General features: G+C 47.0%; 1 protein-coding gene across 3 annotated transcripts in view; it reads right to left on the reverse strand.

The window, feature by feature from the left end:
• Positions 1-27,688, reverse strand: part of SH3KBP1 (SH3 domain containing kinase binding protein 1) — a 424,275-nt gene that overhangs the window by 38,805 nt on the left and 357,782 nt on the right. For all 3 annotated transcript variants that reach the window (XM_075538783.1, XM_075538782.1, XM_075538784.1), the window contains one exon: positions 11,650-11,735. In XM_075538783.1, the coding sequence (XP_075394898.1) occupies positions 11,650-11,735 (86 nt within the window). The remainder of the gene's footprint in view (positions 1-11,649; positions 11,736-27,688) is intronic.

Consider the following 27,688-nt stretch of genomic DNA (forward strand, 5'->3'; position numbering starts at 1 on the left):
GTGCAATAAATAAGTAGCGCTGATGGCGTAGTAGGTCATGTGTTTGCTCACCACAGGTCGGCTATTTGAGCCCACCAGTCACTCTGCACGAGAAAGATGAGACTTGCTGCTCCCATAAAGACTGACAGCTTCGCAAACCCACAGGAGAAGCTCCCCTCTGTGCTGTACGGTGGCTATGAGACAATCAGCTGACTGGTTGTGAGTTTGGCACAATAAATATTTAAATGTTCTGAAACCCAAGATGACTGTTACAATTAAAACTCCTTTACTAAAATTAAAACATTCCCGTCTTGTTACAAGATGGCATAAGCTCACCTGTGCACAGACAACTCTTAAAACAAAGTTAGAATTTTCCTTATAAAGAAGCTTGGAGCCAACCTCACCTCTGAAATAGTTAACATGAATTATCCATTTACTTCTATATATTAAAATGTGTTCTGCAATGTTTACTGCATAATTTAAAGAAGAAAAATGTAGATGTTCAATATATTTATGAAAATTGCTATGAAGCCTTACATTTTGGACACTTTAAGTTGCCCTCACACCTTCCATGTATGCACCTTTTCCATTTTCTTTTTTTATTTCCCACTCTTCTCCAGCTGTGTTCTGACTTTTTGTATATAACTTGTAGTCTCTGTATATATTGCACAGGCTCTCATAGCAAACAAACAAAAAGTTCCCAACCCACTGCTATCTAATCGATACTAACTTACAGTGGCCCTATAGGAGATAGAACTTTGGGTTTCCAAACCTTTAAATCTCTTAAAGGCTGCAGAGTGTCTGCTGGGCTTGAACCATTGGCCTTAGAATTGGCAGCTCAATGTGTGTGTGTGAACAACTAGTCATCACGAGTCCATATACAGCGTCCCTTGGAAGGTTCTTAATATCTAATTATCGTATACACTCAAGTATAAGCCGACCGGAATACCAGCCAAGGCACTGAATTGTACTACTGAAACGGCATAAAAATGTGCTGGAAAACTCGACTTATACAAGAATATATATGGTATTTTCCAAATACTTCTTGTCTTATCCTGCCATTTGTGGGTCTGAAATCTTCTCACATTTAAAACTAGGAAGATAAATTAATGAGTATAAATTAATAGCTAAAAATATAGCGAAATACCCTATATAAGAAACTAGAGCTGATGCAGTCTATTCAGTGTAATTTTCTGCATTAGCATCCCAAATAATGCCCGGAGCAGGTCTGAAAACCAAGACACTAAGAAAAAAATTGGGGAGAGGGCTGTGTAATTTGTCTGCAATGGATTTATTATGACAAAGGAGTATAGGAGCATGACTTTCTGGCTGGTTGTAGATTCCTCTGAATATTTACAAGAATAGCCAAAGCAATACCAAGGCTCTGCCAATCCATGAGCTCGCAGCCAGTGGGTGGAGGGAGGCAGGCACTTCATGCCAAAGAAATGCCATGCGCCATCTGAGAGCTGTACATCACCTGTTCCTTCCTTGTTTCCACACTTGCTTTCTGTTCAGAGGATCCTAGTGAGTACATCGTGGATGTGGCAAAAGTTACTATATAAATCTCGTTGCTGTTTATAGACTCCTCTGAATCCACTTTGTATACCTCTGGGTTATTTTTGTCTAAGCAGTAGACAGTTTCAGCATGTAGCAAAGGCAGAGGCATTCAAGGTATTGGGAAAATTACTGTATATAATCGAGTATAAGCCAAGCCTAATATCAGCCAAGGCACCCAGTTTTACCATAAAACTGCATTAAAAATGTGCTGAAAAACTCGGCTAATACACAAGTATATACGGTTGCCAGGACTCTGTTCACAAAGAAGAGGGTGGCCAACATCCAACATGTCCCAGTGGCCATGTCACCTTTTACACACAGGGGAGCTTCTGGAACTGCTCACACGTCCATGTCTCCAAGCCAATAGACATCTGAACTGAAGATAGTTACACACCCAACAGTTCTTCCAGCTACCTCACCAGTCACTTATTCTTCCTGTTGCAGGCTGCCAGTCTAGAAGGTCTGGGCATGGACCGCAGTGTTCAGGCTATGTACAACTCTTCCTCTGTGGTTTGGAATGATTTGCACCAACCAAATAAACTCAAAACTCACTGCCATGGAGTCAATGCTGACTCATAGGAACTCCCTGAGGGTTTCCAAGACTGTAACTGTTCACAGGAGTAGAAAGCTCAGTGGCTCTCCTGCGGAGTTGCTGGTGGTTTCGAACTGCCAACATTATGGATCGCAGCCCAATGGGTAACCCCTATACTACCAGGACTCTTTCATTAACCAAAGATACGTGCCAACATCCTATTTCAAGTTCATGGAGTTATATGCTGTTTGTCACTTTCTCCTCTACTTGCGTTTTTATTCTACTCATAGACTTCTTACTGGCACTTCCTAAGTTCATTGCTCTTGCTCTTCTCAGATGGGATAGGGTAAAAAGATGCATGACAAACCCATCAAAACCAAGAGGCAATACAGCCAAGGTGACAGATGACAGAATGCCAGTTCAGGTTCTGTGAGGGGCCAGTGTTCACTGTGCAGGATGATCCCCGGAAGTGTTCACTTTACCTCTCCTCTTACATTTGGAAATGTTCACTTTACATCTGCTCTTAGCAGCACAGAGAAGGGCTAAGACTCCTTCCTGGAGGGAGTCTGTCACGCTTGCTAGCTTGACCTGGCTTATTCAGCAGCATGCCTATGCTGGGAGCCCCAAGTCTCTGAGGAAAAGTCAGGAACCAGAAGAGCGAGCATGGGCACTGCAGGTGGTGGCCCAGGCATGGAAGCTCTTTGGATTAACTGGAGACAACACTGTGTCTTAAGTGCGAGAAGAGAACAAAAAATGCTCAGAGGGCTGACACGCTATCAACCCCTCAGTCAGGAGTTCAACCTTGCTTGCTGTAATGTGCCTCGAAACACAATCTCTTTTGCTATCATACTTGAGAAGCACATATTGTTTCTCAAACATTCCTTGATCATGAATTATGTTCCTCAATAGGTCCCAAACTTGGGCATCAATTATGTTCCTCAGTAGGACCCACAGTCACACCCATCTACATGTTTGCAGCCCCTATTCTCGTGCAGACGGGACTGTTGAAGCATCTTCCTCTCTGCATGGGTAACACCAACCATGTTCCTGATCTCCAAAGTTCATGGCTGAAGGTCACTGTCAAGAAGACAGTGTTTTCAGGGTGAGTGGCAGGCCTCTCCTGAAAGGTCAGAAGCCCTAACCTTGAGAGAAACTGAGAGACGTGACGCACTATTGCTCAAAGATGTGCTCAGCCAGTCTACCAGGAACAGTCCACATGTCACTCATAGAGTCCTTTAAGGCAGACAGGACATTGTATATGTTCTTCTGTGAAACCTGAGAATTGCTCCATGACCTGAAATGTTGCAGGACCAATAACTAGCTCTCTACCTCTAAAAGGGAAGATCTGGAATGTAAAAAAGAGGACAGAAAAACAAAGAGGCTAAAACTATGGGCTCGTAAGTGTTCTCCACTCTTAAATCTGTCCAAGAAGCCCCTTAAAATTATTTTGTAGAGACAGAAATTACAATATAAGGCAAGGGTTTAATCACCTGTCTATAGGTACACGGTGCCAAACCAGTATTAACCAAAATTTTATTATTGGTCACTATTAAATTGCTTTATATGTGTCTGATCAAGCTTTACTGTACAGGGTACAAATTTAAAGTCTGATGTGTTTGTTGGTCTTTTCTAAAACAATAGTTCTTAAATATTGAGAGTACCTAACTCCAATTACAATACTTTTTCTATATAAAAATTAGATTCAAATTGTATTTTTAAAATTAAAAAAGCCACACGCACTGCCATCAAGTCAATACCAACTCATAATGGGCTTATAGGACAGGGTAGAAACCTCCTGTGGGTTTCTGAGACTGTAACTCCGTATGGGAGAAGAAAGTCTTATCTTTCTTCCCCAGAGGGGCTGGTGGTTTTGAACTGCTGACTCCGTGGCCATCAGCCCAATGCAGAACCAGTACGCCACCAGGGCTCCTTTTTTCATTCTTTTCAATGGTTAGTAACTTGCCACCAATCTGAAGAAAGTATCTCAGTGGTCATTGTCAAGTTCCTTGGTAGATGTTTAAACCAATTATTTCGAAGCTGTTTACTTTTTTGTAGATAAAGTCTCTGGTTTTCAAAAGCTCTGAGGCTATTTTCAAATTCTGTTTTCTCAGAATTCTCTCAGACATGGGAAAAGCACACCAGCGAGTGCAGGCTGCTCTGGAGGGACTACTCAGCCTCCACACACTGCACTTAACATCAGGGCTTGATGACTCTTTGATGTCGGGGTGTCGTGTGCACAGGAGGAAGGGAAGCAGGCTTCCCTGGTCTCTACCCACTAGATTCTGGTGGCATCTTCCTTCCCAGTTGTGATAACCAAATACGTCTCCAGACATCATCAGATGTCAACTATGGGCCAATTTTCCCTGACTGAAAACCACTGGCATAGAGTATTCCCCTGAACTGAAAGGTGGGGGTTCACGGATCAGAGAGACCTGCTTTCAAATTCATTGCGACTCCATACTAGCCAGTGAGTCTCACCCAGGTTACCTGGCACTCTTCATTTCCTGTTCCTCCCCTATAAAAATGAGAACTTCTGTATTTCCCTCAAGGACTTTTTTGATGAAGGAAAAAAAATATCTACAGAAATATAAGGGAGCATCAAAAAGTCCATGAAAAAATTCTGTTATCTTCTAATTCCACTTTATCGTGTGCAGCTGTCTTGTATATAAGCACCCAATGAATAATATATCACCTTCTTACTTAACCACTACTTTTTTAGCCAACATTTTGCATTTACAACAATATAAAAAAAACCAAAAACCCCACACCTACTATCTTGCACACTAATGCAATGACAAAGGTGAGGAGGATCTCTGGACAGCCAGCCCCCCTGTTGCTCAAGGAGCGCCCTGCCCAGGTGCCTCCCCCATGGCCACAGCCTCGCCTGGGGAGGACTGCAGGCAGTCCTAAGCCCGCAGGTGCTGGTTCTGGGGTGGTGGGAAAGGAGGAAATAAGGGGGCATCAGCAAGACTGCTTCCTAGTGTAATGGCATCCCAAAGTGAGCTGACCTGAGAATGGAACCCTAGAGGGGCTCTGTGGGGGACACTCTGACCGCACACAGGAAGACAATGAAGTGGTCAAGGCTTGGACCCTCTAGTCACACCAAATCAAAAAACTCACTGCCATCAAGTCAGTGCTGACTTAACAGGAACAGGGTAGAATTGTCCCTGTGAGTTTCAAAGACTCTAAGGCAGGCGTCCTCAAACTACGGCCTGTGGGCCACAAGCGGCCCACTGAGGACATTTATCTGGCCTGCCTGGTGTTTTTGCCCCATTTGTTTTTTACTTCAAAATAAGATATATGCAGTGTGCATAGGAATTTGTTCACAGTTTTTTTAAAAACTATATTGCGGACCTCCAACGAGTCTGAGGGACAATGAACTGGCCCCTGTTTAAAAAGTTTGAAGACCCCTGCTCTAAGGTTTCACAAAAATAGAAAAGCCCCATCTTTCTCCCTTGGAGCAGCTAATAGTTTCGACTAGCTGATCTTTCGCTAAGGACCCCAATGCATAACCAGTAGGCCACCTAACTTTATTCAGTTTTGCCTCTTCCAAGCCCCCTTCTTCGATGCAGAAGAACAATCCATAACTCAACTACACTGAGAACCCCCGTAAATCTTAGCTGCTACTCTTTCTCTGATCATCTTTTGTAAATAAAAATCATATTGGACAAGTGGATAGTCTGAAAATGGTAACCAAAAAATCCCCTATTTTTGCGTAAAGCTGATTTTTGCCTAACAATAGGGTCTTTGGAAACACACATTATGGGTGAGTGAGGAGTAGGCATGGTTCTTTCTTTCCTGCTTTTTGTTTGTGCCCAGGGCTGTTAGTTCAAGGAACCCCAGGAAGGCAGGATGGGAAGCCTAATAAAGGGGCTATATTTTCCTCATTCTACTACAGGAGTCATATTGACAGCAATCTTTTGCAGAAGCCACTCTCTGCAAGTCATACTTTTTATGAGGAACCAAAGATGAGAATGGCATAGATTCCTTCTCAGTGTGCTTAGAAAACCCGCCTTAGCCTTGCAAACATTTTGTGATTATTCTACCACCACAGTTCTAATCAGCTAGTGATCACTGTTCAGGTATGTTTCAATTTAAGAAAAGTGTATAAAATTGTAAATGATACACTTATTAACAACCCAGGGAGACCTATTTGCATTATGAAATGATTCCTGTACAAGCTTTTAGAAAGCTTTCTTAACCATCTAAAACATAATTACCTGTATAAAAGATTGGCTTACAGACAACTTAGAAATGCAAATATAGTGGTTATTACTGTAAATAAACATGATTTTTATTAAGGTGGAGGAATGTGCCACTTATGAGCCAAAACTTATTAATGAGGGGATGTACACATGCGCGCGCGCACACACACACACACACACACACACACACACACACACACACACCGGGAACCGAAAGTAAGCACTAGGAAAACTTCAAATGACTTTCCCTTAAGATGTGGACTTTGTCCAGGATTTGATCTCCAGCCCTTGGTTCTTGGTCTCTTCTCTCACTGCAAGAGGTAATTTACCTTCCCAATCCTCCAGACCAGGCTATCACTTCTATACCTATATAAACAAAATGAAGCAACAGTATTCCCATCTTTTCATGGTCTCCTATGTGATTCTACATACTTCTGGAAGACAAGGAGAAGGGAGGCAGAACTGTTGTTATTCCTTATAAAGAAGCTAATGGCTCTATTGTAAAAATGTACCTATCTTGCCTGTACAACTTGGTGAGTTTTGGTAAATTCACAGAGTTGTGCAAGCACGATTACAGTTCGATTTCAGAACACTTCTACCGGCCCAAATCAACTAGCTTGTAATACATTCTGACGGCCTTCTCAACACCTGGTCCCAATGCACTATGGGGCGGGAGGAGTCCACGAGGTTGGAGGATGCGCTGTGGTTAGCCTTTCTAGTTCTCCCCCACCTGTTCCACGCGTAGCAACACCCCCAGATTCACATACTGCCATGTGAAGTGCCTGTCTGTGTGTGTACAGGGGATCCTCGCCTTCTTCAAGTGCTGGAAGTGAGACGAGCTGAGGGGTTATGAGTGAGAGAAAACTTTGATGAGGTCCAAAAAGAATCGAATAGGAAACGAGAAAGAAAAATGCCATAAAAACAAAGAAACTAAGCAACCAAGGAGGCATGAGGAGTACTTTCTCGAGGTCAATTAGCACAAATGAGCTGGCTGCATTCAAAGGCTCCTTTCCAGACGGAGGCTGGTTGCTACGCGCATTCACAGGAAAAGAATGGAAGATATCAGCCGCGTTGAAGTGCAACAATAAAGCCCGCCATTGGGGGGGGGGACCACAATCTATGGCACAATAAAAATCAATGTGATGGTACTTGACTTTGCGGCCTCATTCAATCAGAAAAGAGATTCTTCCATCTGCAAGAGCAAGCCGGACAATTTAATGTTCATTCCTGCTCAAGCGCAGGCCTGCGTTAGGGCGCTTCCACGTTTTCTATGATGTTACTTGAAATATGGCTGCAGCGTCTGATACAAACAATACCTCAAACTGACATCAACAACTGTGTTTCGGACCCATTGACTCCATTCTAACTAATTGCGGGCTGACAGATGCAGATAGCTTCCCACGCCAGCTCTGCAAATGCCATGTTCTATAATTTAATATTATCATAATTTTAAATTACAGCTTCACACGAAGAGGAAACAGATTTATTTAGAGCTAACATTGATGGCTCCGAATGGCTTTCGGGACTGTATTGTGCCACGCACGGCCCATATGGGCAATGTCAACTGTCAGAATCACTCACAAAACAATTCTGGGACAAATAACTTCCTCCTTGTTCGAAAGCCAAGAACAAACATTACAAAAGCAGAGACACAGAAGCAGTGGTGAAAAGAGCGATCCCACTGCCGTGCCCTGCTTTCCTGGCCCTACGGCCTGAACATGCTCTGCTGAGAAGCCTGTCTTCCCCTGACCTCCGGGATGCTGCCGCAGCCCACCTTTCCCCTAAACCGGGGACTTTGCCCAAGGTTTGGTCTTCCATTCTGGGTTCTTCTTTCTCTTCTCTTCTCTCTCAGTGACAATGAAATGTATTCGTTTGACTTGACGCTCACCTCTATGCAAACGACAACATTCATTATTAAAAGACACAAATAAAATCCTCAAACCAGACCAGCCAACCATACATGGGCCACATTTGCTGGCAAACAGAATGCAGAACACAAGGAGGGATAACCAACCAGGAACAAGGGGAACAGGGAACCTAGGGAGGAAGCTAGCAACTAATGTCAGGAAACCAAAAAATGTATAAAAGTGTTGAATGGAAAACAAATTTGCTCTGTGAACTTTCCCACAAACCACAATAAAAAAAAAAAAGAAAGAAAGAAAACAAAATCGGTTATAATGTTTTATAGCTCACAACGTGATTCTACATACTTCTAGAACAGAGTATGAGGAAGTAGACAGAGGTGTTATTAGTCCTTATAAAATTTACACAGAAAGTCTGTGTAAATTGCCGATTGCTAAATTACCCAGCCAAGGGGCAGCTGAATCAGCACCCAAACCCAGGTCAGCAGACACCAATCTGGAGGCCTGTTCATGGGCCACCAGGAAGCCCTTCTGCTGTACTGCCATTGCCTTCTAGTCTCTCGTGTCTTGACCCGACGCCATCAGCCTCCATCTGGCATTGACAGGTGATGTGTGAATTCAGCTCAAAGTCAATGAACTTAATTAAGTTCATCGCATTTTCCCCAAAACCAGCTCCTTCTCCTGACACTCATTTCTGCCCAAGTCATTTTTCCTCCAGTCACCCAATAATTAGTAAGGCCTAGAAATAATTCCTTGTATTGCTGCTTCCAAATCTGTCCCTTCTCCCACAGTCTTTTTGGGATCAGCTTCATTTGGGTTCTTACTGCCTCTTGGTTCAAACCATCAAATAACCGAAGCCGTTAATACCCATCCTTCCGTCATCTGATGGACCCTACAAAGCTCCACCAGTTACTCTCTTTAGTTTTCAAACCCAATATGTCACTTCAGTGGGTACAGAACAAATGAGAAAGCCACCCCGCTCAAACCCAATTGAGGTCCTACTTGCTTTCAGGTCAACATGTCAGCACTCCCACGTGATTTCTCTGCTCACCTCCATTCACACTTGGGCAAATTCAAGTGTAAGATATAAATGAATCCACACCCTTCATGGAACCTTTACTGACATCCTCCCTCCCCCTCCACCCCACCCCCCATAGGGAGCATCCCTTCCTCTGATCAGCATGTCCTTTCTATCATTCATTTGTCATGGGGGCAGCAACAGCTGAGTAGTAGGATGCTCTCCCTTCACATAGGGGACCCTAGGTTTGTTTCTGGCCAGAGTTCCTTATGTGCAGCCAGAATCCATCTGTCAGTGGAGACTTATGTGATGCTAAGATGCTGAACAGGGCTCAGTAGAAGCTTCCAGATCAAGATGGACTAGAAAGAAAAGCCTGGATCTACTTCTAAAAATCAACCAATCAAAAATCCATGATCACAATGGCCTGATCTGCAACCAGTCATGGGGATGGCACAAGACCAGAACATCATTCATACTGACCTTGAGTATCACCTCATTTTTAATTTGCCAAAAAAGGCCCAACAGACCAAAAGCTCCTGGAAGGCAGAGCCTGGTGTGAGGTCCTTTGGACTCAAACATGAGCAAGTAGACACTCAGATATTTCTTGGTTGATGACCTGGCCTCCGATCATTGTTATTTGCAATTCTAATAACACATGCGTTCAAGTCTAACCTTGAAGGACTCAAATTTTCTTGGATGAATGTCTTCTTGGAAAGCAAGTGAGAACCCAACTTCTGCATTGTCTTTCTGGGCTCTTGGAGACACACAGCCTGTGCTTACTCAGTAAAGGCTATAGAAGACTAAACCTTCACCTAGTGTCCTCCACACTGCCAACTGGGAAAACAATGTGACTCCTATTTTGGAGAAAGCCACCTTAGTTCTCTTCCAACTCAGAGGAAACCACAAAGCAAACTCACTGCTGTCTAGTCCATTCTGAGTCAGGGTGACCCTACAGGCCAGGGAAAAACTGCCCCAGTACATTTTGGAGACTCTCTTTACAAGGATAGAAAGTCTTGTCTTTCCCCCACTGAGTGGCTGGTAGTTTTGAACTGCTGACCACATAACCACTATACCACCTGGGATCCTCCAACCCGAAGAAATCAAGAATCAAAGGCCAGCATCTTAACATGTCAGTCACATAGTCCTGCATGCTCTGGAGGTGAGAGAACCCCTCCCTTCCTGTGAGACTCATATAATATTCACTGACAATTTGCCCACTGGACACCCTGGCTCACAACGGGATCCCAATGCTAAACCACAGGACCCAGAGTGGAACCAGCCTCCTTCTGGTGGTAGTTTTTCTTCGTCCTTTTAATTGTGGTAAAAACATATGTAGCAAAATATTTACCACATCAGCAATCTGATGATTCCTTATTATTCACAGTCAACAACTGCTGTGCTTTTCCCTGCCCTTTAACCAGATCACAAGCTACAGTGGACCAGAGCTCTGGCTGTTCTCATGGCAGCCTAAGTTGTCAGAAGTTCTTGCTTAGGCTACTTGCCTGGGCTTGTCAAATGTTGAATGAGGTGTGGGGCAGATTTTGGAAACACGACAACGACTTTCATTAGTTGCAGTTTGCCAATGCACCTCCTCCTCCTTAGCCTTCGCAAGATCAGACTGGAGACTGCAGCCTGACAGTTGCCAAGAAGCCACCTGATGAACGGGGTTCAGAAGGCAGCAGCACTGGGACAGAAGAGTGACGACAGGCGAGGTGAGGCCTCAGTGCCTAGTGTCCTAGCAAGTGTCTGGCACTGGGATAGAGGAGTGACAGCAGGCCAGGTGAGGTCTCGGGGCCTAGGGTCCTAGCAAGTGTCTGGTACTTGTTTCTAAATTGAGCAGCTAACGCAGGTGCTGCTAGAAATTTAACTCAGACCACCAGCAGGTCCAACACCAGTCTCAACCAGCACACACAGGCCTCATATTCACTCCTTCACCCACTCCCACCCACCCCCAAAGGACTTCAGACTTGTTTATCCCGAGAGGCTCTAGCTGCCTTCCATTTGTCAAATGGGATGACTTGACCTTGGGAATGTACACTCTTTTTCTGAACGAAACGGTCATGACCACACCAAAGCTCGTTTAAACTCAAATTCAAAACACTTAGCGCTCTATCTACAATGCGCTGGACAGTCTGAATTCTGACCATGCCAACAGTTACAGCTTCAACACACTGGAAAACGTGAGCTGAAGTGCTACCACCCACTTTTACACAGAGAGTTCATCATGTCTTTTCATTTCAACTTCACTAGGCATTTCTCAGGAAGCCGGGGAGGGGGAGATGGAGAGGAACAAATCCCAGGCACTAAGAATGTGGAAACCACCTTCCTCGTCCTTCTTTCCAAAGCTGCTGTGCATAAAACCACTCCAAGGCTGTTACCCTGGCAATGGAAGCAGCCGGGCCATTTCTCATCCTGCTGCTGAAGCAGGAAGCCGGGCCCCTGCAGTTTTACAACTGACTGGGCGAACGCGAAGCGAGCGTGCACTCCTTTACTCACCGATATCATTGCTGCGGTCCGAGAGGTCCTTGTCCAGGATACCGGAAATCCCACTGCCCACCAAGTCAATCTTTGGACCGTCACCCCTGTGTTAAAAGAACAAGTCCAGGCATTTAATTGGGAGAGTTGTGGCTACTCTCTGTTCCTGGGGGCACACGCATTAAGGAGTGTGCCGTGTGCAGGGCGGCTGGCACTGTAGTCTGCAAAGGAGCCAGTGGGAGCCAATAAGCTGTCCCACCACATGGGCCCCAGTGCAAACTGGGCAATGGACTGGAGGTCCTTCTCCAGGACACATTGTCAAAGGCAGCTATTTTAATACCAGTGGCTCCCTGGTGCACCTTCAGTCCCCAAACCTCTTGCTGGGCAGCCGAGCAGCGGCCTGGGTCTGCTACTGCTCCAACACCAAATAAGAACTGGCAGGTGACAACTGGGAACTTCCCTTTTAAGGAATGAGGAATTCAGCCAATGACGCTTCTCAAAGGTCGGCCACTTTTAACCTTGAGGAAAAGGTTTGCTGGCCTGAGGCTGAGGCATGGGCCAGGCTGTTGACAGGCACAAGGTGTCGAGTGGAGATCTGGCAGCCCAGAGGCTGGCATGGGCAGAGGCCTGGAGAATCAGCTGCTCCTGGGTAGGTGCCCATGGGCCCATCAGGACGCGAGTGACTTCCCTTTGTATCTGGTCTTGGAGTAGTCCCTTGGGACAGGGACAGGCCTCCCCAAATGATGAGAGATGGCTGGTCCATGCTTGCATGAGCACAAGGCTCTTTTTAATTCTTCTTGGGTATTTCTTGTGACTCTTTGGTGGAAGATGAGTCCCGAATGAGACCATCAAGGGCCGGAATGGCAGTGAGAAATCAAGATCCTTGTCCATAAGGAGAGGGTGAAGCCAAGCTGTTGTTCCTTGCCAAGGGACAGAGACAGTCCATCCCGAAGCTGCCTGTAGTCCCCAGGCCGGAGGCTGAACTGTACAATGGATACCTATCTTCTCCCAGCAAGAACTGCTCAACTGCTGCAGGGCTTAGGGGAGCCAAGTCAGATGGCACCTACCCTGAAGGGGTTCAGAGTGTAAATGGAAGAGACAGACGGACAATTTCAAGGCCACTCAGCGCCTCAGCCGTGACCAAGAGAGGGAGATTGTAGGATGCTGTGTGGGAGGGGCGGCGCGGGCAGAGGACATGGAATTCAAGTTGAACATTAGAGGAAAAGGACAGGTCACTAAGAGGGGTGATGGCAAATAGGGGCCAACTGTGCAACGACCGACTGGGGCCAGGGACCTCAGGGCTGATCCAGGTACCAGAGGATTGGCAGGGGTGGAGCTTAGGACAGCAGGCGCCAGGTCTTGGTGGGGCCTGATGGTCACAGAGGCTGAAGGAAAGCCAAGGGCAGAGTCCTATAAACACGGGAGCCAGTGAGGGCGGTGTGGGTGGACTGGGTGAGAGGAGTTGACAAGAATGACACCTGGGCTCTGCACTGCAGAAGAGGGCATGAGAGTGGCATTCAGCATGACACCAACATCCTCGTGATGGTGGAGAAGGGCCATCGAGTGCCACAGCTCACCGACCCTTCTCAGCTAGCAGAGGTGAAGCCGGGCGGGGCAGCTTTGTTGTGGCTTGGCCCAGAGGAGGCACAACTGAGCTCCTTGGTTGCACGAGCATCAGAAGCCATCTGGGTGCTCAGAGGTGGTGGGGAACAGAGGGCAGGGAAAGGCTGGATGGTGGGAGCCGTGAGGGCTCAGTGGTAGGAATCTCGCAGGATGTCCGCTTTGATTCCTGGCCATTGCCCTGCACTCAGCCGCTGTTTATCTGCCAAGGGAGGCTTGTGTGTTGCTGTGGTGCTGAACAGATTTCGGAGGGACACCTGAAAAAGGCCTGGTGATCCACTTCCCAAAAAACAGCCAGGGAAAACCCTATGGATCACCATGGCCGAATCTGCAACTGATCATGGGGACGGCGGCCAAAGCAGTGTTTGGCTCGTTTGTATAAGAGGTCACCATGAGTCATGGGCCCGCTTGATGGCAGCTGACAGCCACTACTGTACAAGGAGAGGAGGAATCACTCAAACTGAGCCCGCAGAGCCTCTATTCTTGGCCTCCCCCCCCCCCCCCGACCTCCTACAGCGGAGGGTCCCAGCAGGAATGTCCTCCACGTTGCCGGACTCCAAGAGCTCCTGCCCTATAGAACCTACTTCGCAGATGACTTTGGGCCACAAGAACTGAGACAATATCTCTCAGAACAGCTCCTTAGGCCCTGCCATCTATTGCTTTGGATGTAATCTCCTGACTGAAACGTTTTAGAAATTCGGTTGGATTAAGAAAATAGTTACCTATGGAAAGACATTCCTTGCCCCCAGTGGACAGACACACTTGAGGGCCCTGACTGTTAGGATTGGATAGTCAGGGAGCCAGGGAGCCAGGATGATGTTAGGGCAGAGCTTGAGTTCCACCGGCAACCAGACACACGGGTCTTTGGTGGAACATGCTCTGCTGTGTAGGCCGAGAGGAAGCATCTAATTCCAATGCACATCATTCCACATTTCCAAGTGGTTTAAAGTGACACCCCTATGGGCAAGTGGGGAGGAAGTGAGATGGAGTCTTGATGGGGAAGCAGTTTTTCTCACATTCGGCTGCTACCCAGAAGACAGGTGAGTCAACCCTGCCCAGAGATGTCTTGGAAGAAAGGCCTGAAGATCTACTTTCAACAAAGCAGCCACGGAAAACATGCTACTGCTGCACAGTTCTGCTCAGACACCTATTGTGGCCTTGGGCTGGAATCAACTGAAAAGCAACTTGCTGGCTTTCTCTCTCTGAACTCGACTGCTCTGACTACAGGGTGGCTTGTGTGTTTGGTGACTGATCTGGGAGCCGAGGTTCCGCTCTGGCAGTTGGAAGCACCCAGTCAAATGCTTCCCTGTGCTCTTCCCTCCAGCCCCCGCCTTTCCCTTCATGGCCACTCTCAACCATTTTATTCTTCCATCTCCATTTTTGAAAGTTGCCTGACAGCCTTTGTGGGAGTTAAGGACACTTCCCTGACACACTAAAGTTGAAGGGTTGGGTTTTTTTTTTTTTTGAGAAGTTATTGCAGTGGTTCTTTTGGGGCAGCAGGGAGGGTGCTGTCCACCACCCAGTTCAATGCCTGGTACCTGGGAGGGACTCAGAACACACTTATGGCATTGATGAACCTTTGCCACATCTTCAGAAACAGAAATGCAGGATGCATTTGTGTAATACATGCAAGTTTTCCCCAAAGACAAAATTGTAGGATGTTCAGCATGACTGTACCTATGTGAAACCAACGACAAACAAGCAAACCCCCGTATTAGAAAATGATGGGAAAGGAATGTGATAGTTCCGGAGGCGCAGCAAATGTTGGCTCTCCTGGAAAGTTTCCTTTGAAGAGTCCTGTGACTCTGTCAGCTCATGCTCGCTTCCCTCTCAGCATCCCCAAGAAGGCAAAGTCTTTGGCCTTCCAAACATTCCTTTAATCCTCCCTCCACCACAGGGCCCCTATAGGGTGTGTGTGCAGTTCAGAATTCTGGACTTGGAAGGCCAGGTCATGGGTGCAACACCAGAACCAGCTGTTCACTCTCTGTGTGATCCTCTTGGTCTCTCTGATCTGTGGGCGTTTCATGGGTGGGCCAGCTTGGACAGGAGCATCTCTGAGGGGTCTTCAAGATTTCACATTCTACACTTTCAACATCAGAGAGATGTTGGAGACAAGGGTGGGGTTGGAGAAAGTAGCCCTGTGTGGTGTGTATGTGTGTGGCGGGGGGGGTGAGGTGGGGGGAGGGTTGTCAGTGGGAGCAAGTTCCAGGAGAGCTCACCCTGGGCTTTATCTCAGTCAAGGTCTGGGATGCCCTCTGGTTCCTCCTCTCTAATAGACAAATGGGACCCACCTTTTAGTACTCTAGAACACACCCTTTCGGGCCTACAGTACACTTCTCTACTCCAGGCATCAACCCGGCCTTCACCATAGCATTTCATAATCTGATGTGCACCTAGTGTCTCCTCCTATGATTCTTCAAAACAGCGGGGGAGAGGGGATTGGTCATTCTTTTCATCCTAGCACAGTGTCCCAGGCATATAGGTATGCCACGTTTAAAGAGAGAGAGAGAGAGAGAGAGAGAGAGAGAGAGAGTAGGCAAACACTGTCTGGGTTTTTTATACCTTATGAATAACTTGTGAGTAAATTCTATACTCTATCCTATATTTAACCTGCATTTGCTAATAAAGTAAGTCCCCAACCTCATCTTTGTAACGGTTAACATACAATGGTAGTGTCTACCAAATACGAGATAATTCTTATGGATATTGGAGGCCCTCTTTGCAATTAAAAGGGCCCTGGGTACAGGGCAGGTCCCAGTCAAAGCCAAACTGAACCCCTCACTATAAGTGTGTGCAATAAAGTAAACCTATGGGTTGGGGAGAGGGGCCGGTCTGCCATGCCCACATGGAAGCAAACCAAGAAGGAAAAAGAGAGAGTGAGGTTCTCAATCTGATATTGGCTAAGGAGCATGAAGCTGCTGAGACACAAAGAGGACTGTAGGGCCGACAAGAGCTTGAGACATGATGTCCCTTCACTGGAGCATGCCGAGACAGAGGACAATACTGGGGACACACAGAAGGGAACAAGTCAGTTCCACACTCCTCACAGTGGGGCCAACCAAGAAGGGAACCTAACAGATCAGCAACGGGAGCAAAGCAAACCAACAAAGCCCATGAGGAGCCCCCAGAATAGACTTTAGGCTAGGAGGGGGAAGTTCCAAGTATTCCCCCAGGACCAGTGGGGAGGGAGTCATAAAGGTCAGCGGACAGACCTGGAATTATGTATGCTTTTTTCTCTAGTTATTATCTTTTACCCCCTTTTTTTCTCTTTTTATTCAATCTTTTGTCTCTCTTTGTTTTGTCTCCATTATTGTTGGGTTTGTCAACCTATACAAGATAGGCATGGGAAGCAAACTTGAGGAGAAAACAATGGGGCCAGTTCAAGAGGGACTTGGGGGGATGAAGAGGTGGGGAAAGGGAGCGTGAGCAAGCAATGCCATAGACATAGTATTAACCAGGGAATTAAAATCAACAATGAGGAGGACATTAGAGATTCTGGGGTGTTGGAGCAAAAGCAATTTAGCTGAGAAGAATTACTAAAAGGCAAAAGAATGGTGAGTGTGCTGGTGGGGCAGGAGGAAGGCAAAAGGAGACAGAGGAAAGAACTAGGAAGCAAAGTTATGGATAGAGGTATAAACATAAGTGTGTATATATGTAAATACATTAATTCATAAAAATAGAGGTATTGGCCTATACACATATATCTATATGGCAATACACTGAGGTAGTAGACGGACTTTGGGCCTCTGCTCAAGCCCTGCCTCAATGCAAGAACACGTTGTTCTAACAACCTAGCATTCTGTGATGCTCACCATCCTGGCATGATCACTGAAGACAAATAGGTGAAGAAAATGTGGTGAAGAACAAAGCAATGAAGTTCCAGGGTAATGACAAAAATAGACATTGGGGCCAAGGTGTAGCACCCCCTCAGACTGGACTAGAAAACACTCCTAAAGGTCAATGAATATACTGAAGCTATTCAGAGACTTTTCTCTTTTTTTGTCATTGGGGTTTGTTGTTATTGTTCATTTTGTTGGTTTTGCTCAGTCTTGTTTTTGGACTTATTATGGCCTCTGCATGTCTATCTAGATAAGATAGGCAGGATAGACAATCCGGAGGAGAAAACAATGGGGCCGAGGTTCCGAGGGGGATGCGGGAGAGGGGGAGGCGGGGGAAAGGAAGTGGGTGTTAACAAACCCAGGCACTAGGGAACAACAAGTGATCTAAAATCAACGGCAAGGAGGGCATAAGATGCCTGCTAGGAATTGCTCAAGGGCAATGTAACTGAGAGGAATTCATGAAATCTGAATGAAGGCAGAATGATAATGAGACAAGAGAAAAGTAAAAGGAAATAGAGGAAAGCACTATGAGGCAAAGGTCATTTATAAAGGTCTAAATACAGGCATGTACATATGTGAATAAATTTATATATAAAAATAGGGATATAGGGCTATGTACATATGTTTACATGTTAAGTATTAAGGTAGCAGACGGACATTGGGCCTCTCTACGCAAGTATTCCTCCTCAATGCAAGAACATTTTGTTCAAATAACCTGGCATTCATGATGTTCAGCTTCCCGACATGATTGCTGAAGACCAAATGGGTGCATAAGCAAGTGTGGCGAAGAAAGCTGATGATGGCCGGCTATCAAAAGATATTGCATCTGGGGTCTAAGGCTTGAAGATAAACAAGCAGCCATGTAGCTGAGAAGCAACAAAGTCTACATAGAAGAAGCACACCAGCCTGTGTGATCATGAGGTGTCAATGGGATCAGGTATCAGGCAGCAAAGACCCAGAACAAAAAATCCTATTAATGTGAACGAGGGGGAGTTCGGAGTGGAGACCCAAAGCCCATCTGTAGACAATTGGACATCCCCTTAAAGAAGGGTCGTGGGGAGGAGATGAGTCAGTCAGGAGATGAGTCAGTCAGGAGATGAGTCAGTCAGTCAGATGAAACATATAACTTTGCTCTAGTTCTTTAATGCCCCCTACCCCCAATATCATGATCCAAATTTTACTTTACAAATCTGGCTAGACCAGAGCACATACGCAGGTACAGACAAGAGCTGAGAACCTAGGAAATCCAGGACAGATAAACCCCTCAGGACCAATGACAGTTGAGATACCAGGAGGGTAAGGTGAAGGGGGGGGGGAAGGAAGGGGGAACTGATCACAATGATCTACATTAAACCCCCTCCCAGGGGGACAGACAACAAAAAAGTTGGTGAAGGGAGACATTAGTCAGTATAAGACATGGAAAAATAATAATACTTTATAAATTATCAAGGGTTCATGAGGGAGGGATGGTGGGGGGGGGGGGAGGAAAAAATGACGAGCCAATATCAGGAACTCAAGTATAAAGAAAATGTTTTGAAAATGATGGCAACAAATGCACAAATGTGCTTGACACAATGGATGTATGTATGGATTATGATAAGAGCTGTATGAGCCCTCAATAAAATGATTTAAAAAAAAAAAGAAAATGTGGTGAAGAAAGCAGATGGTGCCCGGCTATGAAATGATATAGCATCTGGAGTCTTAAAGGCTTCAAGTTTAACAAGCGGCCATCTAGCTGGGAAGCAACAAAGCCCACATTGAAGAAGCACACCAGCAGATGTTATCATGAAGTGTCGACTGGATTGGGTAACTGGCATTAGAAGACCCAAAACAAGCAAACAAAAACCATATTGTTGAGAACATGGGGGGTCAGAGATCCAAAACCCATCTGTAGACAATGGGACATCCCCCCACAGAGGAGTCACAGGGAAGCGATCAGTCAACCAGGGTGTAGTACAGCACCCATGAAAACATAATATTCCCCTGGTTCCTTGAGGCTTCCTCACGCCCTGCTATCATGACCCCAGTGCTGCTCAAGATACACAGAATCTAGGAACAGGATTGGGAGCAGCAATACCATGAGGGTAGGGGGAAGGTGGGGAAAGGAGGGGAGGAAGGGAACTGATCGCAATGATTGACACATAACCATCCCCCACACCCCAGGGTGTCAAACAATAGAAACTGTGGGGGAAGGGAGACAGCGGTTGGTGTAAGATATGAAAATAAACAATTTACAATTTATCAAGGGGACATGAAGGTGGAAGGTGGGGAAGGAGGGGAAAAAAGAGCAGATACCATGAGCTAAAAGAGAAAGTAAATGTTTAGAAAATGATCATGGCAACATATGTACAAATATGCTTGATACATTTGATGTATGGATTGTTATAAGAGCCCCCCATAAAATGATCTTTAAAAAAAAAGGAGCCCTGGTGGTGCTGTGGGTTAAGCAGTGGACAGTTAACTGCAAGGTCGGCAGTTCTATCTCACATGCTGGTCTAAGTGAGATAAATGAGGCTGTTTGCTCCTATAATGATTTACAGGATCAGAAATCCCACACAGGGTCACTAAGAGTCAGCACCAACTTGATGGCAGATTCATAAGTAGGAGTCCTGGTGGCACACTGGTTAAAGTGCTCTGCCGCTAACCAAAAGGTCAGTGGTTTGATCTTACCACCTGCTGTACCCGAGAAAGGTGTGGTAGTTCGCTCCTATAAATATTTACAGCCTTAGAAACCTGATGGGGTAGTTCTGTTCTGTTCAACAGGACTGACTTGATGACAGTGGTGGATTTATTTTAGTTTATCTACAAATGATTAAACACTGTCCTAGTGGCTTCAGATAAGAAAAAAACCACGTATTCTCCAGTTGGCCAGGTGGCTGCTCCTCATGTGACATTTAATGTGACCTGGGGTGAACCCTTGCCAGGGGAAGGGCTTCCATCTTGAGGGGAGAGCTTCCGGGATAGGCCTGTGGGGTCTGTTGTAAATGGCCTTTTAACTTGAACCCGAAGAGACCACCCCGGAGAAATAGGAACCACTAATCCTAGAGCAGTTTCTCCTAGATTCTTCTGCAGGGAGGAGTCTGGGACCTTCCATCACTCTAGCTGAGCCCTGAGGCCCTTTGCCAACAGCCAGACATGGGCACTAGGGTGGAACGATCTATAGATGGCCAAAGAGCCTATTTTGAAAACACAGTAGGTGTAGTTTAAAAGGTGCTGATCTTTCCAAGCAGGGGAGCTGCAGCTGGTGTTGTGACAGCATTCAGACCGTGGGTGTGTAAGCATTTTACAATGTCTATTTGTAAATGCCTTCCACTGTATTTATAGCCTTGTACAACAATGCTAATGAATTTCAGTATTGAAAAGGGCCTGGATTTCTGAAAATTGCCAAAGCATGTGTTGCGACTGACAGCTACCCAATGAAGACTAGGCCCTCGAGGGCCCAACTTTTCCCACATCTTCCCAGTGCCAGGGTACCATTTGGGCAAAAAACCATGAAGACCACCCTTTGGTAAGTCACTGGCCTCCTGTAAGTGCTTGGGTCTGGTGAATGTATATTTCCACAGCTGTTAAACCAAAGGAGAAAGCAGCTGGCAGCAGGCAGCACCTATATATCCAAAGACAGATGAATACGGTTGCTCTTGCTCATTCATATTTTTGAATCAAAATCATGTGATTCCTTTATATTTCCCTTAGCGCTTTGCGTTATGGGCCCATATCAAACATGGCTTGAACAGGTAACTAGCCACTAAGAGTCTCCTCACCTTACTGGCCAGTGAAACCTGAGACACAACGAGGGCACTGACTGACCCACGTATGCCCAGAAGGTCCAAGTAGAGCCCACAATTCCATAGAAACAACAGCAGCAGTTTTCACGTGTGGATAAGCCTCTTTCCCACATTAGCTATTTAATCTTCACCACCCGGGAGGGCGCCTCTATGCCTGGAGGGTATGGAACTGCTGGGTGTGCTGCCACTCCAGGTACAGCCCTCTCGTACCCAAACCTTCTACACCATGCCAACTCGGAGAAACCCTATACTGTTCCAGACAGTTCCCGAGGGTATAACTCTTGCCAGAGGCAGACTGGTTCATCTTCTCCCTACACAGTGGGAGGTTCATAACATCAATGGTTTTGTTAGCAGCCCAGTGCTTAATCCATGGCACCACCAAGGATCTTTCCAGCCTTTCCAGAGTAGTCAGGTTCACTGACAGTCAGAGGCCTGGGAGGCTGGAGCAAAGTTTAAGTCAGTCTAGCCAATACAGGACTAATGAGCCGTTTTTGTTCCAGTGGTCCCTGTGGAGTTGGTAGAGGCTTTGTCAAGCAGGCTTGTAACTTGACTTCTCCCTCTGCACAATCCCACTGCCTTCTCTTCCCCTGCCTGAGTATTGAGTCCTAAACCATATTGTACACATTAAACTCTCAGAATCGCTGCCTGGAGAACTGCACCAACAACACTCCCATTCTCATTAGATAAGGCAGGACATTCAGATCCAGTGAGACCAAGTAACTCGCTGACGGGAGGACATAACAGCAAGCGGTTGAGTGGCAAGGTCTGGGTTAGAACCTATAAAGTCAGCTCCCAAAGCCCGAGCTCTTAACCACTTCTCCATACTGTTCTGCCTAGTCTCCTGGTCTCCCAGGCTGGGATATGTCCATCGGGGCAGTGAGTTACAGAGGGGGACAGGCAGCTGGTGTCACCAGGACTCACTGCCAGGGGGTACATCATCTTCCCTTCCAGAGTTAAAAAAATAAACTACACAGAAACACCAGTCACAGCTCCACCTGCCCAGAAGGGCGTGCTCTTCCCACTGGGACCCAAGACATCAGAGTAGCACGTGTGCAGCAAGGACCGAGGAAGGTGGGCTGGATGACAACATGAACTCAGCGACAAGGCTCAATTTAGACCAAGTTAGGACAATTACACCAAGACATGCGGCCTGGAAAAGGCGCTGTGGTGAACAGGAAGCCAAGTCACACAGGGACCCTTCTCATTCTCACCTTGGGGACTGTCTACTTCGGGGTATAATGGTACCATGGCAGGTTTTAAATGCCAACAGCACAGAGGAACCACATGAATGAACCACAAGGTCTTCCTGCTTTCCCTAACTGTGCACCTTTATGCTACCAACCTACTACTGTACCTTCTACTGTAAACCATGAAGTTTTGTTGTTCACCCCAGTTGCCCTCACCTCACTGCCTGACTCACAAAGGCACTACAGGATGCTCGTGACCACACCCTCCCTGGTCTGCCAGCTGCCCACGTCTCTCTCCAAGGGTGGGAGGTACGTGGCCAAGGCTGCAATCTGTGGGAGAGCTGACCCTGGATGCAAACTTCCTTTCTCTCCATTGACTCAAAATGAGTCCCCACACACATCAGTCTTCTGTTTCAAGATATTTCGTTTTTCTCAAATAAACCAAGCACAGCTTGTCCTTCACAAGCATTCTGCACTAGGCAACAGCTGCCCGTGGAAGCAGAATCCTGTCAGGAAAGGCCAGAACCGCAGCACCAATAACCCAGCTTCCTTCATTACGGGGTGGAAGAAGCCTCCTCCTGTCCAGGAAGTAGGGACCCAAAGGGCCCATTGTTATCTGTGGGTCCCTACCTGGGGGGGGGGGTTCTAACATGTACCAACCACCACTTCCAGACCGTGAATTTCCTACTTAAATTGGGGGGGGATGCAAGGGGAGGGGCATGAGAGGCCTGAAGCAGAGTGCTGGCAGCTCTCTCCTTGTACCACGTCCTTGTTTGAGGAGCGGACACAAGCTTGGCTATTTATAGTTGAAGACACAATAGAAGGTGATGGGCCATTGCCCCCTCTATTCCCCTCCAAATTTCAGGTCTTGGTGCAGACTCTGCAATTGTATCTGGAAACAGGCCTCCCGCTGGAGTGCCGCTGGGGTACAACTAGCTCACACCACTCTAAGGCACAGAAGATGGGGCCTGCAGTCCTTTCTCGAGCTTCCTGATATACCATAGCTTGGGCCGGGGGCCTGTAGAAAAGCTGAGGCCAATTTGTGGCCAGTGCCCAGAGGAGGAACTTATTACTATGCCACTCTGAGATAAGATGCATACTCAAAGGATTAGCGGCCTGGCAGCCTGGGAGCCAGTCAGCACTGCACAGGCAGGAGGAGTTAAGAAGGTCTTGTGTCTCAAGGAGGCTCAGTCAGACTGGGGATGAACCCGCCACGACTGTCAAGTCTCATTGGTTCTCGCTGCAGCTTATCCAATTCATTCTAAGCATGAGTGGAAAGCGGTAGAGAGAAAAGATTATACGCACAAATGAAAGGAGCTCAGCAAGTAGATGGAGCCCTCCCTAAACACTCCCGGTGTTTTCTCCCTGCCCTTCCTCAGGCCTAGGCTTCCCCAGGCCCTGATTCTCCCTGGTGGTGGCTGCTCATGCTCCCACACTGGCACACTGGCAGATATGCTGCCAGAAGGTGGCCGGGTTCACTCTCACCCTGCAAGAGCCAAATCTTGTCCAGCTTGCTGCTGTGTGAGAACCCCTTCCCCAGGAAGCTGCCAATCTCTCAGGGGATACAAACCAGCATGCATTACAGGATGCTTCTGAAAGTTTGGGGAAAAGTGCCATTATCTTTTAATTCCAGTTTCCCACAAACCTTCTGAAACCCCGTCCTGTCAAGCTAGGGTCCTTAGGTACAGCGTCGTGTTTCGACTCTCCACTCCTGAGCAAGGTAGCCTTGCTTTACATAACTGGAAACAGGGGCCTGGAAGGCCACAGGGTAAGGAAGTAGAGGAATGCCTCCAAAGCCCAAGGAAGGAATGGGGGCACAAGAACCGTGGTTGTCTTGGTTACCGCAGTGGAAGTACTATCAAGAAGGGACCTGGCCAAATGCGGTACTTGATGATAAATATCTCCAACAAATTCATGACTCCGACACACCCTCCCCTGACACCCCTCCCTCCCTCTCTCTCTCTCTCTCTCTCTCTCTCACACACACACACACACACACACACACACACACACACACACACACAATCACTGACTCCACATCTAGCAGCCATTCTCCATCTTTTTTCCAGAGCCAAGTTTCTCAAAAGACAAGTCGACACATGCTTTGCTCATTGCCCAGCCCTCCAGGGCCTTTGGGGGCAGCTCAAGTGTGAGCACCCTGCTCTATAGGCCCTGCACTCTCTTTCTACACTTTTTCCATGTGTATCCTAGCAATATACCTGTTCTTCACTTCTCCACTTTCTTGTTATCCAGCCTTTTGCATGTGCAATAATAGTCAAGCCTTACTATCAAACGATTGTGTACATTAACAATGTATGCCTGGCAGCTAAGAAGAATGCAGTTCACGGCAGGATGCTTATGGTTCTATGTCAACTTGGCTGGGCCATGGTTCTGAGTCATTTGTGATCTGATGAGATTATCTTCCATTTTCACACAGCAGCTTGGTGTTAGGAGCACTGGTGGTGTAGTGGTTATTATGCCTTAGGCTGCTGACCTCAAGACCAATAGTTCACCACCAGCAGTGTGCTGTAAATCATAGCCTCTATGCCTGTGATTATAATCCAATTTGGGAATGAGTTATATTTGTTATGCTAATGAGTCAGAATTCATGTAGGGTATGTCTTGAGTTAATCTCTTTTGAGATATAAAAGACATTAAACAAGCAAGCCAACAAGCAGACATGGGGGAGGAGAGATGCCCAGCTGCATGAAGCCTGTTCAGGAGTAGAGGATCAGAAGAGACAAGGACCATCCTCTTTCCCCTAGCCTAGACCTGGTACTCAGAATTCAGACTTCTAACCTGCTCAGCTGTGAGAAAATAAGAATTCAGATTTCTACAGTCATTCATTTGTAGTATAACCCAGGACAGAAAACCAAGCTCACTGCCATTAAAGTTGATTCTGATTCATAGGGACTGACAGAGCAGCTTAGGACAGTTCCCTGGGGTTTCATCTGTCTCCAGTTTACGAAACTTACTGCCATCGATTCCATTCTGACTCACAGGGACTCTGTAGGACAGGTTAGAACTGCTCCAGCAGGTTTCTGAAACTGACTTTTTAAGGAAGTAGGATCATATCATTCCTAATTCCCTGTCTTGAAAGTTGTCTTGTTCTAACTGGTAGAAAAGAAAAGAAACACTCAGAAATGACACCAGCTATCAGTAGGAATCTTTGAAAAGAAATTCAGATGACAAGAATCATCGATGCTTAAGCACTGATGTGAAGTTTGCCATATAAGTGTTTGCTTAATATTTACCTTCAAGCTAAGAGGTCTCGTCAGGCATCTATTTCTCAAGGTTTCTTGGGTATCTGGGATCCTACTGTCATTAAAAATAAAAACCTTTGCAGCTCCACGGGGTCCCCAGATGAGATCCACTGTGCCAGCTTTCTCCTTGGTGTGTTCAGCATTACAGCACTAGGTGACATGGGTCTAGGACACTAGTGGCACATCCTGTCACATTTTTCCCCGCCATGTACCCTCTGGGATGCTTGAGCCATAGTAACCAACCCCCCCCCCCCCCACTCCAACCTCCTCACTGAATGTCACTTCAGCCACCAGCCAAAGTGAAAGCTGTTAATTCTGTCCAGCCTGGCGCTGCACGGTGGAGCCAGCAGCTTTCTTTTCTCCTGGAGAGAATTCCTGAAAACCAGACAAGAACAGCAGAGCGCATGGCTAACATCCAGAGCAGCACCTCACACACAGAAGTCCCACAAAACCCTTTTAGCTCTGTGAATCCATCTAAAAAGGACTGTACGTACTCCCCAAAATTAGGCCTTCCTTTTTACTAAAAGATGCTGGTTCCTGTGTAAACTGAAAGAAATGGAGCTCTTCTGGAAGCCACAGTTGGCAGTGAGCTTTCTGGCTGGGGAGAGCAACCTCCAGCCCAGACAATGCAGCTGGCGCTGCAATGCCGAGTTCCCAAAAGAATGGCAGACAATGACGGGGTGGCCATTTGGGCCCCATCTGTCTGTTCGTCCATTTGTCCTTCCATCTAACCATCAGGACAATCCTTGTGATGATTTGGGTTGGCACCACATACAATCAATCCCCTTTCTCTGGAAAAACACCGACACCAAATTATTTCAATTACTCAACGATTTTGGCCTCAGCTCCTTTGGCAGAATACACCAAGTTCCTAAACCAAGATGGGTGGTCCAACATAGCCGCGTAGCAAAAACCATACAGCACATTAAATGTTAAGAAACAAGCAACCCTCATTTCTTGCATTTTAGAATCTCTTGTGTTGACTTAGGTTGCCTAGAATGGAAGGCTCTTGGCTTGTGGAGAGAAGGCAGGCAGCACTGACCAAGCAGCAGATCCTAGCTCCCCACTCACCAGGAGTCTGTCAAATGAGCAAGTCCCATATGCTTCGCACCAGGAGGCATGGGGTGACAAGACACACTCTGGAGCTGCTTTCAATCTGGTACAGGAGTTCCGGGGGCGGAAGCATCTCAGTGCCTCAGCAGGGGACGCGGGCCCAGGCTAGACAGGGGCAGGCATTGGGAGGAGCATGCAATACTTTGGAGGTGGGGTGGGCCAGAAATGACTCTGGGAGGGGGGCCCACTAGCCGGGCTTCCAAGCTGGGAGGGAGCCATAAATGTACCAGAAGAAGGCAGTGGTTCTCTATGGACCAGTAGCATCAGTATTACCTGAGCGTCTGTTAACAGAAGAACATTCTTAGGCCTACTGAGCCAGAAACTCTAGTTTTCCAAGTGATTCGGACGTAGGCTCAAGCTTGGGAAGAGCTGAGTTGGAGCAAGCCCTTCCCACATTGAACTGGCTGAGCAGTTGACCAGCGTGGGCTGCAGCTCTTGGAACGGCACCCTGCCTCATTGTCAGGAAGTAATCCCAGGACTGCCGTTCCACCACTTCCGCTACCCCCTGTAAGCCAGTGCCCTGGGGAGTTGGGTGGGGGCTCTTCCCTGTCACTAGCTGTTCAGCTGACATCCACAGTGCTGAGGATAGTTCTATTTCCCACTGGCCTTCATATAAACCCCTCACGCACCTCCTTCAGTGACTGATTGGCTTACAAACATGGGACTGGCTCCTGGCAGAGAGCTCAAAGACAATACAGGAGAGGTGGAAGATCGGGCTTCTAAGCCCAGCTGGGGGAATAGTGTGGCACACGGGCCTGTGCACACCATGGTCAGCTGAAATTCTGATAGCTCCCAACCACTCACATCACCACCCGCCTTGATACGGGGACACACGGATGTTTTGTTGTTGTTTCTGAAAGCAAGCGAGCGATTCTTGACTTACTGGAGGATGTCCAGTTTGGTAGACCAGAATCACAAGTGACCATGAAAATAACATTAGTTTCCAGGCTTGGGGGTGGAGTCCTGGGGAAGGATCACCTTCCTTCCTCCTAGGTGCCTTCCGCTCTCACCCTCAGTAGGCAGAGGGAGACAACGAGCGAAGATGACTGGTCAAGGCACCCTCACCTAGGATGAGGTGGGGTGAAACATAAGCTAGTCTGACCCCGATACACACCCACTCTGAAGGCCGCAAACTCAACTCCTAAGGAAACGGCAGCAGCAAGTGCAGGAAGCAACTGCCCACTGCCAGTACCTCTGGCTCTCTGGCGATGGCTGTCATGGCAAAACATTCTCGAAATGAGCCAGCAGCAGGC

The sequence above is a fragment of the Tenrec ecaudatus genome, chromosome X, assembly GCF_050624435.1.
Source record: "Tenrec ecaudatus isolate mTenEca1 chromosome X, mTenEca1.hap1, whole genome shotgun sequence".
In the NCBI taxonomy this organism is placed as follows: Eukaryota; Metazoa; Chordata; class Mammalia; order Afrosoricida; family Tenrecidae; genus Tenrec; species Tenrec ecaudatus.